Here is a 14468-nt window from a genome sequence, read left to right on the forward strand (position 1 = left end):
TTGTAATTGGAAGCCAGGCCTAGCAGGTAATGAAACTTTGTATGGTTTGTTAGTGCTTTCATCCTTTGTTTTCTGAGAAGTTTATACATGAGTTTTGCGGTCTTTCCCTTCTCTCTCAATTATTTCAAACATTGTATTAAATGAAATGCTTCATGATGCACATACACAGGTTTAAATGGAAGCATGTGCACTGAAGAGCTGCTGGTTCCTTTGTAATTTGTAACTCAATACTAACTTATGGCTGGTAAAGACAACAGGCAACAATTAAAACCCAAATGCTGCTGTTTAAATGTAAAATAGAGAATTAAGTGTTCTGAGAAAGAGAGTTCCCTAAAGCTAAGCCCCAAAAATATGTGCTTTATTAGTAAACTAGCTGTGCTACCCGCCTAAGATGGATTGACATCTAAATAATTAAAGTAGACCTCAGCGTTAACATTTGCAGTGCACCATGCAATGTGTATGTCTGTTATATTCCATTTGGAATGGAATTTGTAAAAACCAGAGGCGTAGCTAGGGTTTTCAGCGCCCGGGGACAACTGAAGATTTCGTGCCCCCTCCTGTTTGCCAAAATGCAATGGGGAAGGGAAATTTGGCGCCTCCTGGATGCTGTGCCCGGGGACAGATGTCCCCCCTTGCCCCCCCCCCAGCTACACCACTGGTAAAAACAGTGTTAATGTTAATGTGCCATCAGTTGGAAAGACATGTGCAATACATATATCTCTGTTTTATGTCATTTGGTATGGGGTTTGTAAAAGCAGTGTTAATGTTTGTGGTGTGTCATCTGGTGGAATGAAAAATGCAATTCATATGTCTCTGTTATATGGCATTAGGAATGGGATATGTAAAAACATTTTTCACGCATGTGTGTTGGAGGACTCCACAGGCTCAGCACAGGTATGTAATAACCCACTGAGACAAAAGGGGGAGCTACTGCTAACTTTATCTCCTCATTCTTCTTCCCTTACAGTACAGAGAAGCTGTCCAGTGAGGGCACCTAAGTGTTCGGTCCAACCGCCATAAAAGACAGGCGACCTTGGAAGTTGCATCTTACCAGAGAAAGCCACAAGACAAGGCACCAAGTAGGGATCTTTATTTCTATTTTATGAGAAACTCCGGAGCAGAGAATAGTGCAAGGATGCGTGTATTTCTTTCTTTTTTCAAAAGCATTTTCTTCGTCTAACAACGAATAAAGTGGGTGACCCAAAAATTCTTTGAGACTGCTGTTGCACTGCCTGATCACACAGTGCTAATGTTTGTGATATGCCATCAGTTGGAATGACAAATGCAATGCAAATGTCTTTGTTACAAGCCATTTGATATGGGAGTTGTAAAAGCAGTTTTAATATTTAATCTGGTAACAGAAACCAATTAATAAAGTATCCGTTTGATTAAATATGTTTATAAAACACAAGAAAATTATCTAAGGCGTCATGCTTATTTTCAAATTCACGTTGGCCGAAGATGACATTTAAAATTTGTTGTTTAGTTTACTACTGAAGTCAGAGTATTTTGCCAAAGGAGAACTCTAGAAAATTATTTGCTTATATAAATGTGAATTATTAAGAAACCAGGGTTCTGCCTTAACTAGGTTATTCACCTTAACTTGATTATGTGTGTGCATGTAAACACACTGATTAACATTTTCATTATATTTATACACTCAAGGTCTATGTGTAACAGAATATTTTTGAAAGAATATTACAGATAAAGCCTAAACATCTGTTTTTCAGGAGATGGAGAAGCCCCATATACTAGCCACGAAACCTGGAGAGTACAAGGGCATACCTCAGATATTTGCACCTCTCCTTGAGAAGCATTTCACAGTCGTCCCCTATCATGAATTTGAAAAGAACCCAAATCGCTGGGCAGACAAAATCCAGGCTCTGATCGTATTTTTCAGCATTCCTAAAATTAGCAGAGATCTTCTGCTCTCCTTGCCCAATCTGAAGGCAGTAATAAGTGGAGGAGTTGGGGTGGACCACCTGGATATCCCTCTGATAACTAGCTTTGGGGTAAAAATAGCCAACACGCCCACCATCGTGGATAATGCAACAGCGGACATGGGGATGGCATTGCTACTGGCGTCTGCACGAAAGCTCATAGAAGGTAACGAGAATGTTTGTTTTCTCTGAGTTCTAAATTGGAAAGACCTACGCTGAAAAACAAAATAAGGAGGGTTTTGGAATTTTAACAGGGTTGCTAATTTTCTTTAGCTGTAGTTACACTTATTTTATGCTTTCTCTGCAGTGCTCCATACATGAATTTACTTGGTCAGCCTAAAATATTGAGTCAGGTTTGATTTTTCTTTCTCTCAATCCTCCTCCACATCCTCACGATAAACTTCCAAATGACTGATGAGATGTTTTTCAGAACTGATAGGACATCTCTAGCAGTGTTAAAATGACACAGCCCAAGTCTTATCACCTTTTCAGTGTACCCCTAAACCACGGGTACACATCTCAAATCAACTCCAGGCCTTTTATCTGCTTAATTGATAATGACATAACGGTGGACTTATCCATACCTGCCCATGAAATAGCCTTTCAGTCAATTGTCCAATTACTTTTGAGCCCCTGAAATGAAGGGATTGTGTTAAAAAAATGCTTTAGTTGCCTCACATTTTTATGCAATCGTTTTGTTCACCCCACTGAATTAAAGCTGAAAGTCTGCACTCCAACTGCATCTGAGTTGTTTCATTTAAAATTGATTGTGGTAATGTACAGAACCAAAATTAGAAAAAAGTTGTCTCTGTCCAAATATTTATGGACCTAACTGTAAATGGAAAGTGATGGATCACACAGACCACATTTGGAGTTGGCCATAAACTGACAGTGATCACATTTATTATGAGCAGAAATACAAATGCTTTTTCTATCCACATACAACAATCAAGTCAGCAGAAATGACAAAAGACTCATGTAGAGAATGGTGGCAGCAGACAGATAAACCACGAAAGTGAAGCCAGTGCTGGCACCTGTACAGCTTTAAAAAGGGATGGAGTCGAGCACCCACCTCCTTCATGAGACTGTCACATCTTTGGGATCATGCTAAAACAGTAAAGCACTCTATGGCAAGTGAGGTATGTCACCTTCCTCTTGTTAGGTCATTACGAGTGCCCCATTTCCTTTCTAACTATAGAAACGGCCAGTAACTGTGATGCCCAGCGCTACGCAGATAAACACACTGGAGAATAACAAATTTTGCATCTGTTTGCAAGGCTGTCTCCTCCTCTCCTTTACAGATCCAAGATCAAGCACATTTAAGGAGTCAAAAGTTAAATGAATGTGAGACTATGAATATCTTAACATGCAGTAAATCAGTTAAGCATAAACTGTAAATAGAAGCTAAAATATGTAAATATTATTCCTGTCTCAGTAACAGCCTAGTGAGAAAACTGGCCCTTGAGATCCATTGACGGCTTACTGACTGTGGGAGTATGTGAGGTCAGCACAACACGCAAGCACTTCACAAGCTGCTCATGTGGGAAACGGTCACACTGACTACTCATAACCAAGTTAACCAAGTTCACTGAGAACAAACAGGGTTGCACAGTTAGCTCAATCAGAACATGGTCGGACAACTCTGCCAAGTCCAGAATGCAGCAGATTCAGCATTTCCAAATCTTCTTTTTAAGAAGGCAGAGCTTTGAATTTTTTGCCATCTGTAAGTGGAATTCAGCCTCATTAAGTCTCTAACCTTACATGAAATTCTGAGATTCAGTTAAACAAAGAACAGACAAATCACAAATAGAACACTATTCAAACAAAAGTACTAAGTTGAGCTTTTGATTTGCTTTACCAGCTTTATGACGTTTAATAGTTATTCTTGAAAAGGAACATTTTCATTAGCCATCTATGCAGCAGGGTAAAGGTGTTTTTTGTCAGGAGGTGGAACTATTTGCTTCCTATGGCCACTCCATGTCCCAAAATCAGTTTATACAGATTTATATATTGTATTTACTGTATACAGTATATACTAGGGGGCTTTGCCCCCTGCTCGCTTCGCTCGCCAAACCCCTGGGCCTGTGCTACGCGTTAGCCTCTATGCAGTTCTGTCACTCGCGTATGGGGATGTGGATGTACAATTTAAACAGATTTTTATTTTCATGTGAATTGGTATATATGCATAATAGAACAATTTTACATTACAGCGAGTAATTAGCCATAGTAAAAATGAGTAAAACGTAATCATTTGAAAGTAAATTATGCTTCATGTTGCGTTAGAGTTATTCGTTGTGTAATATGATTTTGTTCTGTTTGGCTTTGAAATTAACACACAAATACTTTTTAAACTTACACTTTTACTGTAAAACTTCAGTAAAAACAATTTTTTGAATTAAATTTTTGTCAATATCGCATTGAATTTTGATTCTGTGTTTGGACTTTCATCGTGACAACACAACATATAACTGCCCGTGAGTGAATTTTGTTTCTTTCTCTCTATTAAATAAAACGACTTTTTTGAATGTTTGGTTCTGAGATTTGTTAATTGTCTTTGCAAAAGCTATTCTAATGAAAAACTGTTAACGTTTTAATACAAATGGAATATCAAGATCTCCTTTGGTGTCTAATGTTTTCCGTGGACTACATTACCTTTCTTGGATACATCCTTCTTTCTACAGTAATTTGTGCAGTGGAAGACTAGATGGTGTTAACGGTTGTGGATATTCTTCATGATACTGTAAGTTGATGTTTTCATCTTCCACACCATCACCACCAACTGTTTCAGCAGAGTCTATTGATATTGCTGTCTAACCGATTGACATTTTTGGTGTTAATTCGTTTGACTTCATCATTTCTCGGTGCTAGGATTGCCCGTCTACTCATTTTTTCGGTTGATAACCCATTGTGATGAAATTCTTCAATAAGATTTGGACATAATACGTCTTCTTTAATTGGGAGCTTAAAGTGAGGTAAACGTTAAAATTTATAAGAGCTGAGAGAGCAGAAACTGTGTCTGTCAAAAGCCTTCACATGAATGAGAGGTGAGAGGACTGCGGGCGTGGATGAAAATGGTTGGAAGGAGTGTGGGACTTGAAAAATTCTCATGGCCAAAGTCTCAACTAGCGGGACTTGAAAAAATCTTCCAAAAAGTCTCGACTTGTCGCAGGATTTTTTTATATAATAGAGAGAAATCACTTTATATATAGGGGTGGGCAAAAGTAGGTTTACAGTTGTGAGTACACAAAACACAGAGTTGATGCTTGTGTTATTATTTATTTATCAATTATTGTATTATTTATTTATATTGTTTGTCTTATTTGTCTTCTTCTTCTTAAAGTTATTGTGTTGATAAACCTATTGCAATAATCAGAACCTGCATGTGTTTTTCCATACAAACAACTGTAAACCTACTCCCTCCCCTGTGTATATGTAGTTTAAAGGTTATTTCTACTCTGGAAAGGAAAGTTGCAACATTTTGGCTCTATAGGCTCTACAAGGACCCCATCCTGTCATTTTGCTGTACAGGTATGTTGACTCAAAGTGATACCCCTAAATAAAATGTCAGTTGTTTTCTGTTAAACATATTACTTTGGGCATTTTGGATTTACATCCTGCCTGCTATTGTTTATTAGAAGTGATTCCGTTCAGTGGAGTTACAACAATAAGCCCTTTTCTTCATTGTTGGCTCGCTTGTTGCAGTTTATCAAATGTCTTACTCTTATTAGGATACAAGATTGCCATTTCTCCTGATATGACAAAATTGACACATTGTGATCTTGGACATGATGTCAGTGGCTCCACTCTCGGCATTATAGGAATGGGCCGAATTGGATACAAGATTGCTAAGCGAGCACAAGGATTCGACATGAAGATTCTGTATCACAATCGAAAACAAAGGTAAGGCAAACATGACATGTGTATACTAATGAACTAAAAACAGGCCAACAAAATGTGTTGATTAAAACTGGTACTGCAGCATCAGTGTGCAGGCCTCCATTTCAAAGTTTACATATTATGTATTATGGCTTTCATTGAGATCATATGCACATTTAGAAATATAATTCATGTATTCTTTATTATTTGTTTAGCTTTAGTGATCCACTTATGTGAACTGGCCCAAGTGGTGTAAGGCCTCTAAAATGAGCATGAAAGCCTCCAAAGACAGCCTAAGATCTACCAACATGGGCAGGCTTAAGCCTACGCTTGAACTAAAATGTGCTTCTAAGTTCAAGGTTCAAAAATATATATCCTTAAATGTCCCAATTATATCATAAATCTCCAACTAGAGAAGGAGCGACCGAAACCCCTTGGCTAGGAGACAAAAAGGGCAAACAATGAATCCTTATAAATAAAAGATTTATTTCAGAAATGTTCTAAGAAAGCTCAAAAGAACAGAAAGGTACAATGCAGTTCAATGAAAAAGGCCAATCCATTTACACATAGATCCCCAAAACACAGAAAACAGAGCAAGAAGGTCAAAAATCCTTTCTTAGCTACCTGGTTTGAAGTCTCCATTGCCCCTTTTCATTTTTACATGTGAAGTGGACAGCACAGCGAACACACTCTTGGGAAGAGGCAAATTGGCACCATACAACCAAACATATTTGGAATTTTTTTTTTGTAGATGGCATTTTAAACCTAAACTTTAACTGCCTTTACTTGTTTTCGAATCTAACTTAGGGAAGCAGAAGATGAAAAAGCTGTAGGTGCTACCTACTGTGCAAAGATTGAAGATCTGCTGCGTGAGTCAGACTTTGTGATGCTCTCTGTGAACCTGTCTCCTGAGACGCACAAGTTGATTGGGAAAAGGGAATTGAGCATGATGAAGCCCACGGCCACACTTGTTAATGTTAGCAGAGGTCAGTGTCAGCACATTTTTAATTTACAGATCAGAGTCTTTGGATATTGGATGACCGACCCCAAATCAGCCACTCCTTTGCTGACAATACTTCTCCCTGCATTCAACTTATTCAGAGTGATGAAAGACCCTCAGCAAGAGTCTTTGGGTAGTGTTGTTAAACACACCTGGAGAACATGTAAACTGCACACAGAAGGTAGTTTTTATTGGAGAGTGGTCCAAACACAGAAGAGACACTATAGATAGATAGATAGATAGATAGATAGATAGATAGATAGATAGATAGATAGATAGATAGATAGATAGATAGATAGATAGATAGATAGATAGATAGATAGGTTTAGGTTTATTTGTCATATATAGGTTAACACAGGGTCAACATACAATGAAATGTGTATGACGAGAAAAACAAGTCACTCAGCCTAGATCCAATAAAGCTAAAAAATAATTTAAAAAAAATTACAAGTTAAAAATAGACAAGCCATATAAAATAAAATGTGTACGTTTTAAAAGAAGTTATAGAACAATATGAATTGAATGAGCAGCAAGTATAAATGACAGTTATTGCACAGATAATGTTTTATGAGTACAGATGCATATTCCATAAAGTGCAGATTCATGTTCCAGTCAGTATTCAGAGTGTGTGCAGGTACAGTTTGTGTGTGAGTAGTGCAATGTAGGTGTCATGTAGTGTATGTAAATGTTCAGGTGGTGCTGCTGAGGAGTCGAATCGCCTGGTGGTAAAAACTGTTCTTAAGTCTTGTAGTCCAAGCAGCTAGACTCCTGTATCGTCTGCCAGACGGTAACAAGGAGAACAGCTGGCGTGCTGGATGGCTGTGGTCCTTTATGATGCTGCTTGTCTTACGCAAGCACCGATGGAGGTAAATGTCTTCAATGGCAGGGAGACTCTTGCCTGTGATGTGCTCTGCTGCCTTCACCACTCTGTGTAGGGATTTCCGGCTGCTGGCAGAGCAGCTCCCATACCAGACGGTAATGCAGCCCGTCAGCAGACTCTCGACCACACTCCTGTAAAAGTTTGAGGTGATGTTGGCATTCATGCCAAACTTCCTCAGCCTCCTCAGGAAGTAGAGCCGCTGGCGAGCTTTCTTGACCACAGTGTCTATGTGAAGGATCCACGAGAGATCCTCGGTGATGTTTACTACGAGGAACTTGAAGCTATTAACCCTTTCAACTTCTACGCCACTGATGTAGATGGCCTGGTGTTCTCTGCCTTGCTGTTTTCGATAGTCCACGATCATCTCCTTGGTTTTGCTGACGTTAAGAGACAAGTTGTTATCCAGGCACCAATTACTCAATGCCAGCACCTCCTCTCTGTAGGCCGTCTCATCGTTGTCAGTGATAAGGCCTATGATGGTTGTGTTGTCTGCAAACTTGATGATGGTGTTTGTGCTGTGTTTTGCAACACAGTCGTGGGTGAACAAGGAATACAAGAGGGGACTTAGCACACAGCCCTGCGGCGCTCCTGTGTTTAAAATGAGTGATGAGGACATGTGTTTGCCGACTCTCACCACCTGGGGCCTGTTTGTGAGGAAAGAGAAAATCCATCTGCAGATGGTCGTCCCCAACCCAAGGTCATCAAGCTTCAAGACGAGTTTTGAGGGGATGATGGTGTTGAATGCCAAGCTGTAATCTATGAACAGCATTCTTACATATGTATTTCCTCTTTCCAGGTGGGTGAGGGCAGTGTTTGTTAGCGCAATGGCATCCTCTGTCGATCTGTTTGCTCTGTAAGCAAATTGGAGAGGATCCAGCGTGTTGGGGAGGGAGGAGCAGATGTAACCTTTGACCAGTTGCTTGAAGCACTTTCATAATGACCGATGTCAGTGCAACCAGGCGATAGTCATTCAGACAGGAGACCACCGGTTTCTTTGGGACAGGAATGATGGTGGATGCCTTGAAGGAAGTGGGGACCACTGACTGGATCAGGGAGAAATTGAAGATGTTGGTGAACACACCTGCTAGCTGGTCAGCACATGCCCTGAGGGCACGGCCTGGGATGCCATCTGGTCCCGGAGCTTTGCGTGTACTGACCTTTTTGAAGGACCTTCTCACGTCAGACGTTTCAAGGATCAGAGTGACAGACTCACTGCCCCCTTGAGGATATAGCACCTGTTCTTTGTTGGCTGCATCAAAACGAGCATAGAAAGTGTTGAAGCTGTTAACCCTTTCAACTTCTATGCCGCTGATGTAGATGGTCTGGTGTTCTCTGCCTCTGCCTTCACTGCAAGACATGCAGTGCGCTGAGCACTGACTGTGTTTTTCTTTAGATAGATAGATAGATAGATAGATAGATAGATAGATAGATAGATAGATAGATAGATAGATAGATAGATAGATAGATAGATAGATAGATAGATAGATAGATGCTTTAATATTGCTTTAATATTCCTTGACATGTGTCGAACTTGATTGGAGTCCACCTGTGGCAAGCTAAATTGATTGGTCTAAAAAAGCACATACGAGCCTGCATGTCAAGCCACAAACAAGCCATGATGTCCATGGTACTCTCTGTAGACCCCCATGACCAAATTGTGGCACAGATCAGGGCAAGGATATAAAACCATTTCTAAAGCTTTAAGTGAGCACAGTGACCCCAACAATTGTGTAAGCAAATAAGTTTGGAACCACCAGAAAGAAGTCTTCCTTGAGTTGGCCATCTGGCCAAACTAAATAACCGGGCAAGAAGAGCCTTGGTTAGGAAGGTGAGCAAGAACCCAATGGTCATTCTAACAGAGCCTCAGAAGTCATTTTCTGAAATGGGAAAACCTGCTGGAAAGACAACCATCTCAGCAGCACTCCATCAATCAGTGACTAGACAGACGCCACTTTGGAGTAAAACGCATGTGACAGCATTTTAAAAGACACGAAGAAAAGATTATCTGGCCTGATGAGACAAAAATTGAACTCTCTGAGCAGAACTCCAAGCACTATGTCTGGTGAAGTCCAAGCAAGGCTTGTTGCCTGCCTAATACCATCCCTATAGTGAAACATGATGGTGGCAGCATTATGTTATGGGGGTGCAGGGACAGGGAGACTAGTCAGAATTGAGGGAAGGAGGAACATAGACAAATAAAAGAGAGGTTCTTGAAGAAAACCTCCTGTGTACATAGCAGTTCAGACTGGGGCGACACCTCATCTTTCAGAGGAACAATGACCTGAAGCATACACCCAAGACAACACTGGAGTAGCTTCAGGACAAGTCTCTGAGAGTCACTGAGTGGTCCAGCCAAAGCCCAGACAGACACGTCTGGGAAAGACCTGAAGATGGCAGTTTACAGATGCTTCCCATCCAGTCTAATGGAGAGTGAAAGGATCTGCTAGGAAGAACAGAATAAACTGGCCAAATCCAGGTGTGCAAAGCTTGTAGAGACTTAGCCAAGAAGACTGGAAGCTGGAATTGGTGCCAAAGGGGCTTCTATAAAAGACTGAATTAAGGGTCTGAATACTTCTATGAATGAGAGATTTCAGTTTTGGATTTTCAATAAATGTCTGAACCTTTCTGAAAACATGTTTTCACTTTGTCATTATGGCTTATTGACTGTAGAATGATTGGCAAAAATAACAAATGTATCAATTTAAAATTGAATGTACAACACAATTAAATGTGTAAAAAAGTAAAGGGGTATGATTAACTTCTAAATCCATTGTAGATATAGATATAAGCAGCAAAATGAGATAACTGTAAAAAAAAACTTTAAACGCAGTATTCCTGAATGGATCAAAAAAGCTCATTTCAAGTCAGAATGGTTAGGTTCTGTAAAGACACAAAACTAAAATTGTCCACTAGGTGGCACTGTAAGCCCATGAAGCAGAAGGCTTTAGTTGCCATCCTGCTGGTCTTCTCATTGCTGCTGAAACGTTAGGAGACTCAAAAGGGTTCTTTAATATTTTGATTACCTTTCCTTTATAATAGCCAGCAATAGGTAACATGGAGTGCCTCTCTCCCTTTGTGATTCTTTCTCTCACACTGGTGCCCCCTGTTTATCACCCTTGTCTACACTCACTATGATGTAAAGTGTCTCTTCTTTCAGCGGTGTGCATGTGTTTCATTCACATACTGTCCCTATGAGGTCCTTCAGCAGTCTTGTGCTTCTTTTCTACCTGTGACAACTCCATATCAGCAGTGGGTTTTAAAAGGACTCAAAAGAAATATGATTCTGCTTTTAAAACACTTTAGTGTGAACTGCCTCTTATATTTTATTATTTTATTTTTATGTGGTTGGGCATGAAGGTCTTGTAGTGGATCAGGATGCACTGGTTGAAGCACTTCAAGATGGCGTAATTTACGCTGCAGCGCTTGATGTGACATATCCAGAACCCCTTCCAAGGTCAGTCATGTGCTTATTGGTCTTAATGTATCATTTTTACTCATTAATAGAGCTTAATTTTGGAAAATACACCTGCATTTTTAACCATTTCAGTATATTCCATAATGGCGAATGCTGATTTGGCATTATAACTCAACCACATATAGATTGGTTGGTTGGATATGCAATTAAGAATTTCACTCTATTAAGTACATGGGGCAAGACTAGCACCACTACTACTAAACTGGCCCAGTGGATGTGCGCATATGAGAGGGGGCCAATTTGTGCCTTGTGTCCATGGAGCTGGGATGTACAAGTAATAGAGTAAGATGGTACAGAAAAGTAAGATCCATAGGGTGGAATGCTGACATAGTGGTTAGCACTAGCTTGCATGTTCTCATTTGGTGTATGTAGGGATCTTCCCCTGGTATTCCAGTTTCACTTCCATGTTCCCAATTAACTGGTGATTGTGAAGTAAGCCCTTTGATAAACTTGAGCTACATCAACAGATCCTAAATTGCACCCATGTCTGTGTATGCAACAAGCCCCTGCAACCTTGAACTGGATTGAAAAGTTGAAAAATGGATGGATGAATGGAAATACAATATATGTTATATGTATGGTTATATGCAAATAAATGTGATATACAACATAGTGATAGGCGACATGGATGTACTGACAGTGGGAGGCGACCTCTCATGGCCATGTTTCCCCTTTGACAACTATGGGGATGAATGGTAATTGATATTCTAATTGGCAACCATGCTGGACTTCTTGAGTACTGCTGAGGGGAGCTGCCAAACAAAGGGCTCCCCTGTCATGCAAAGGTTCTGTGTGACCCCAGAAGTGCTTCCCAGATTCAGCACGGTCTTGGAAAGAAACCTCTCAACTCCAGCTATGTGAGATGGAGGGTAGAGTGGTAAAGGGTAATGCTCACCAGGAGAGGAGTGGAAAAGAAAGTGTTGAGTTTCACTCACTTAATTCTGTTTGCCAAGTTAACGTTTAAAATACTTGTCTACTGAAGATTTATGGTGGAAAATATAAAAAAGTTGTTTGTTGGATTAAACCTTCAAACCGAATATATTTTGTTTATTGCAGAAATCATCCACTGCTCAGGCTGAAGAACATCCTCATTCTCCCACACATGGGGACAGCCAGCTATCAGACGACTCGGGCCATGGTGGAGAGAATAATCGCCAACACCCGCTTAGCATTGGAGGGCAGTCCATTGTTGGATGAGGTGAAACCTAATTAAGTAGAAACAGAATGTGAGGGGAAAAAAGCATTTGGTACTTCTTTGGATCAATAAAATGAAATTGGAAAATCTCCAAAATTTGTTGTGATGAGAAATTGTAACTAATGTACAAGATTACCCACATATTAACATTTATTACACATATAACACCAATTTTAACAGGCGCCTATCCTGGCAGCATTGCACACAAGGCATAAACCAACCCGGGACCCTATTCACTCACAGGGCCTAAACCTGCACACACCCACACTCAGTCTGGTGTGGCCAATCAAACCAAAGTGTTCCTCACAAGTAGTCCCAGTCTGGACACCTGCAGGGCTGCATGGCAATTGGAGTCCAGAAGTGCAGCCATGTAGTGGTCCTTGGCTGACAGTAGAGGGCGCTGCTGCGGGAGGACATCCCTGGTTTTTGTACAGCCCAGAAGTGCTTCCAACAAGCCAAGACGTGCCACTGGAAGTACTCATGGGTCCAGCTTAAAAGGAGCCTGCCGCCATACCTCATGGAGTCAGAGTCAAACTCTCATAGAGGACAGAAGGAAACAATAGAGAGCATCAGTGTTCTGTTTTTGACTGTTTGTATTGTATTATTGCAGCTGGTTGAATTAAAAATGCGTTTATTTAACCCAGAGTTGTGTTGGGTCCTGCGTGTCTGGGGTTTGGGGGATCAGTGGCACCCCCTGCTGGTCACAATATGTTTGAGGCGCACAAAATGTAAAATGTAAAGCTAACGTTGTTTTAGTATAACTAATAAAGTGTATTGAGAATGTGTAGTGAATATTGCACATGTTTCTTGTGTTACTGATAGATTTAACAAAAGACAGAATTACAAAAGTTATAAAAAGGTAGAAAAAAGCTTCACCCTTCCAGGATCTCAAAGATATCATAGATGCTTTTTTTTCATCCGGAAGCCTTATTTATGGTTCAATATAAAAGAATGAAAGATAGTTCTTACCTGCTTTTTAGTGCAAAGTCCACTTTGCTGCAGGTTTTGCAACATCTCAGAAATACTAGGGAGCTTTGCCAAACTCAGCGAAATGTCTTGAAATCAACGGAGAAGAAAGAACTGAACTAAGCTGGAGTGGATGATAATTGTGCAATGGTCTTTTAAGTGACCCAAAGTTACTGTCTAGCAAATTCAATTAAATTTGTGAAGAAACAAAGGACAATGTAGGTTTTTCTATCAATTGATTTATTCATCCATCCTCTTCCGCTTATCTGAGATCGGGTCGCAGGGGCAGCAGCTTGAGCAGAGATGCCCAGACTTCCCTCTCCCCGGCCACTTCTTCTAGCTCTTCCGGGAGAATCCCAAGGCGTTACCAGGCCAGCCGAGAGACACATTCCCTCCAGCGTGTCCTGGGTCTTCCCCGGGGCCTCCTTCCGGTTAGACGTGCCCGGAACACCTCACCAGGGAGGCGTCCTGGAGGCATCCTGATCAGATGCCCGAGCCACCTCATCTGACTCCTCTCGATGCGGAGGAGCAGTGGCTCCCTGGTTTATTCATTTTTTTTGTAAAATCCAAACAATCAATCTACTATGTAATAAAATACTAAGGTCTGTGTGTCCAGTCTCACAGAGCAATCTGATTGGTCAACTTGGTTTTCGTGATGCAACGAATGAGGAAGTGCAAATCTGAGGAGGAATCACAGCATATGAGGCATACTGGGAGAGTTGCCTTCAAAGACGGCATTTATAAAACCGGATAAGAGGCGAGGAAGGCACCTTATAAATAATGACAAACTCTGAGAAGCAAGCTTTACAGGAATGTATTTGAGAGAGGAAGCACTGATGAAGAGACATCCATACATGTGAATACAGAGGAAAGGCGCTGAAGGTACATACTGTAGGACAAGAGATACCATTTACTTTTTAATTATTCTATTGTCTTTCTTTGAGAGGTAATATGGCTAGTAAATAAATAAATACTTTTCACATCTGTGTGGCACAGTGGTTAGGGTGTAGGAGTATAAACTAAATGGGTGCCAATTCAATCATCACCTTTGACTGTGTGACCTTCAGTGAGCCATTTAACTTACATGTGCAGTCATTGTAAATAACGATACATACATAATACATATGAACAATTGT

General features: G+C 40.5%; 1 protein-coding gene across 1 annotated transcript; it reads left to right on the forward strand.

Moving 5' to 3' along the window:
• Window positions 1–1733: 1733 nt before the first annotated feature.
• Window positions 1734–12655, forward strand: LOC114663774 (glyoxylate/hydroxypyruvate reductase B-like). The gene is made up of 5 exons (XM_028817698.2): window positions 1734–2106; window positions 5669–5840; window positions 6624–6802; window positions 11054–11150; window positions 12228–12655. The coding sequence occupies exons 1-5, from the start codon at window positions 1734–1736 to the stop codon at window positions 12382–12384; spliced, it is 978 nt and encodes a 325-aa protein (XP_028673531.2). The 3' UTR covers window positions 12385–12655.
• The last annotated feature ends 1813 nt before the right edge of the window (window positions 12656–14468 follow it).

The sequence above is a fragment of the Erpetoichthys calabaricus genome, chromosome 13 (genome assembly GCF_900747795.2).
Source record: "Erpetoichthys calabaricus chromosome 13, fErpCal1.3, whole genome shotgun sequence".
Lineage (NCBI taxonomy): Eukaryota > Metazoa > Chordata > Cladistia > Polypteriformes > Polypteridae > Erpetoichthys > Erpetoichthys calabaricus.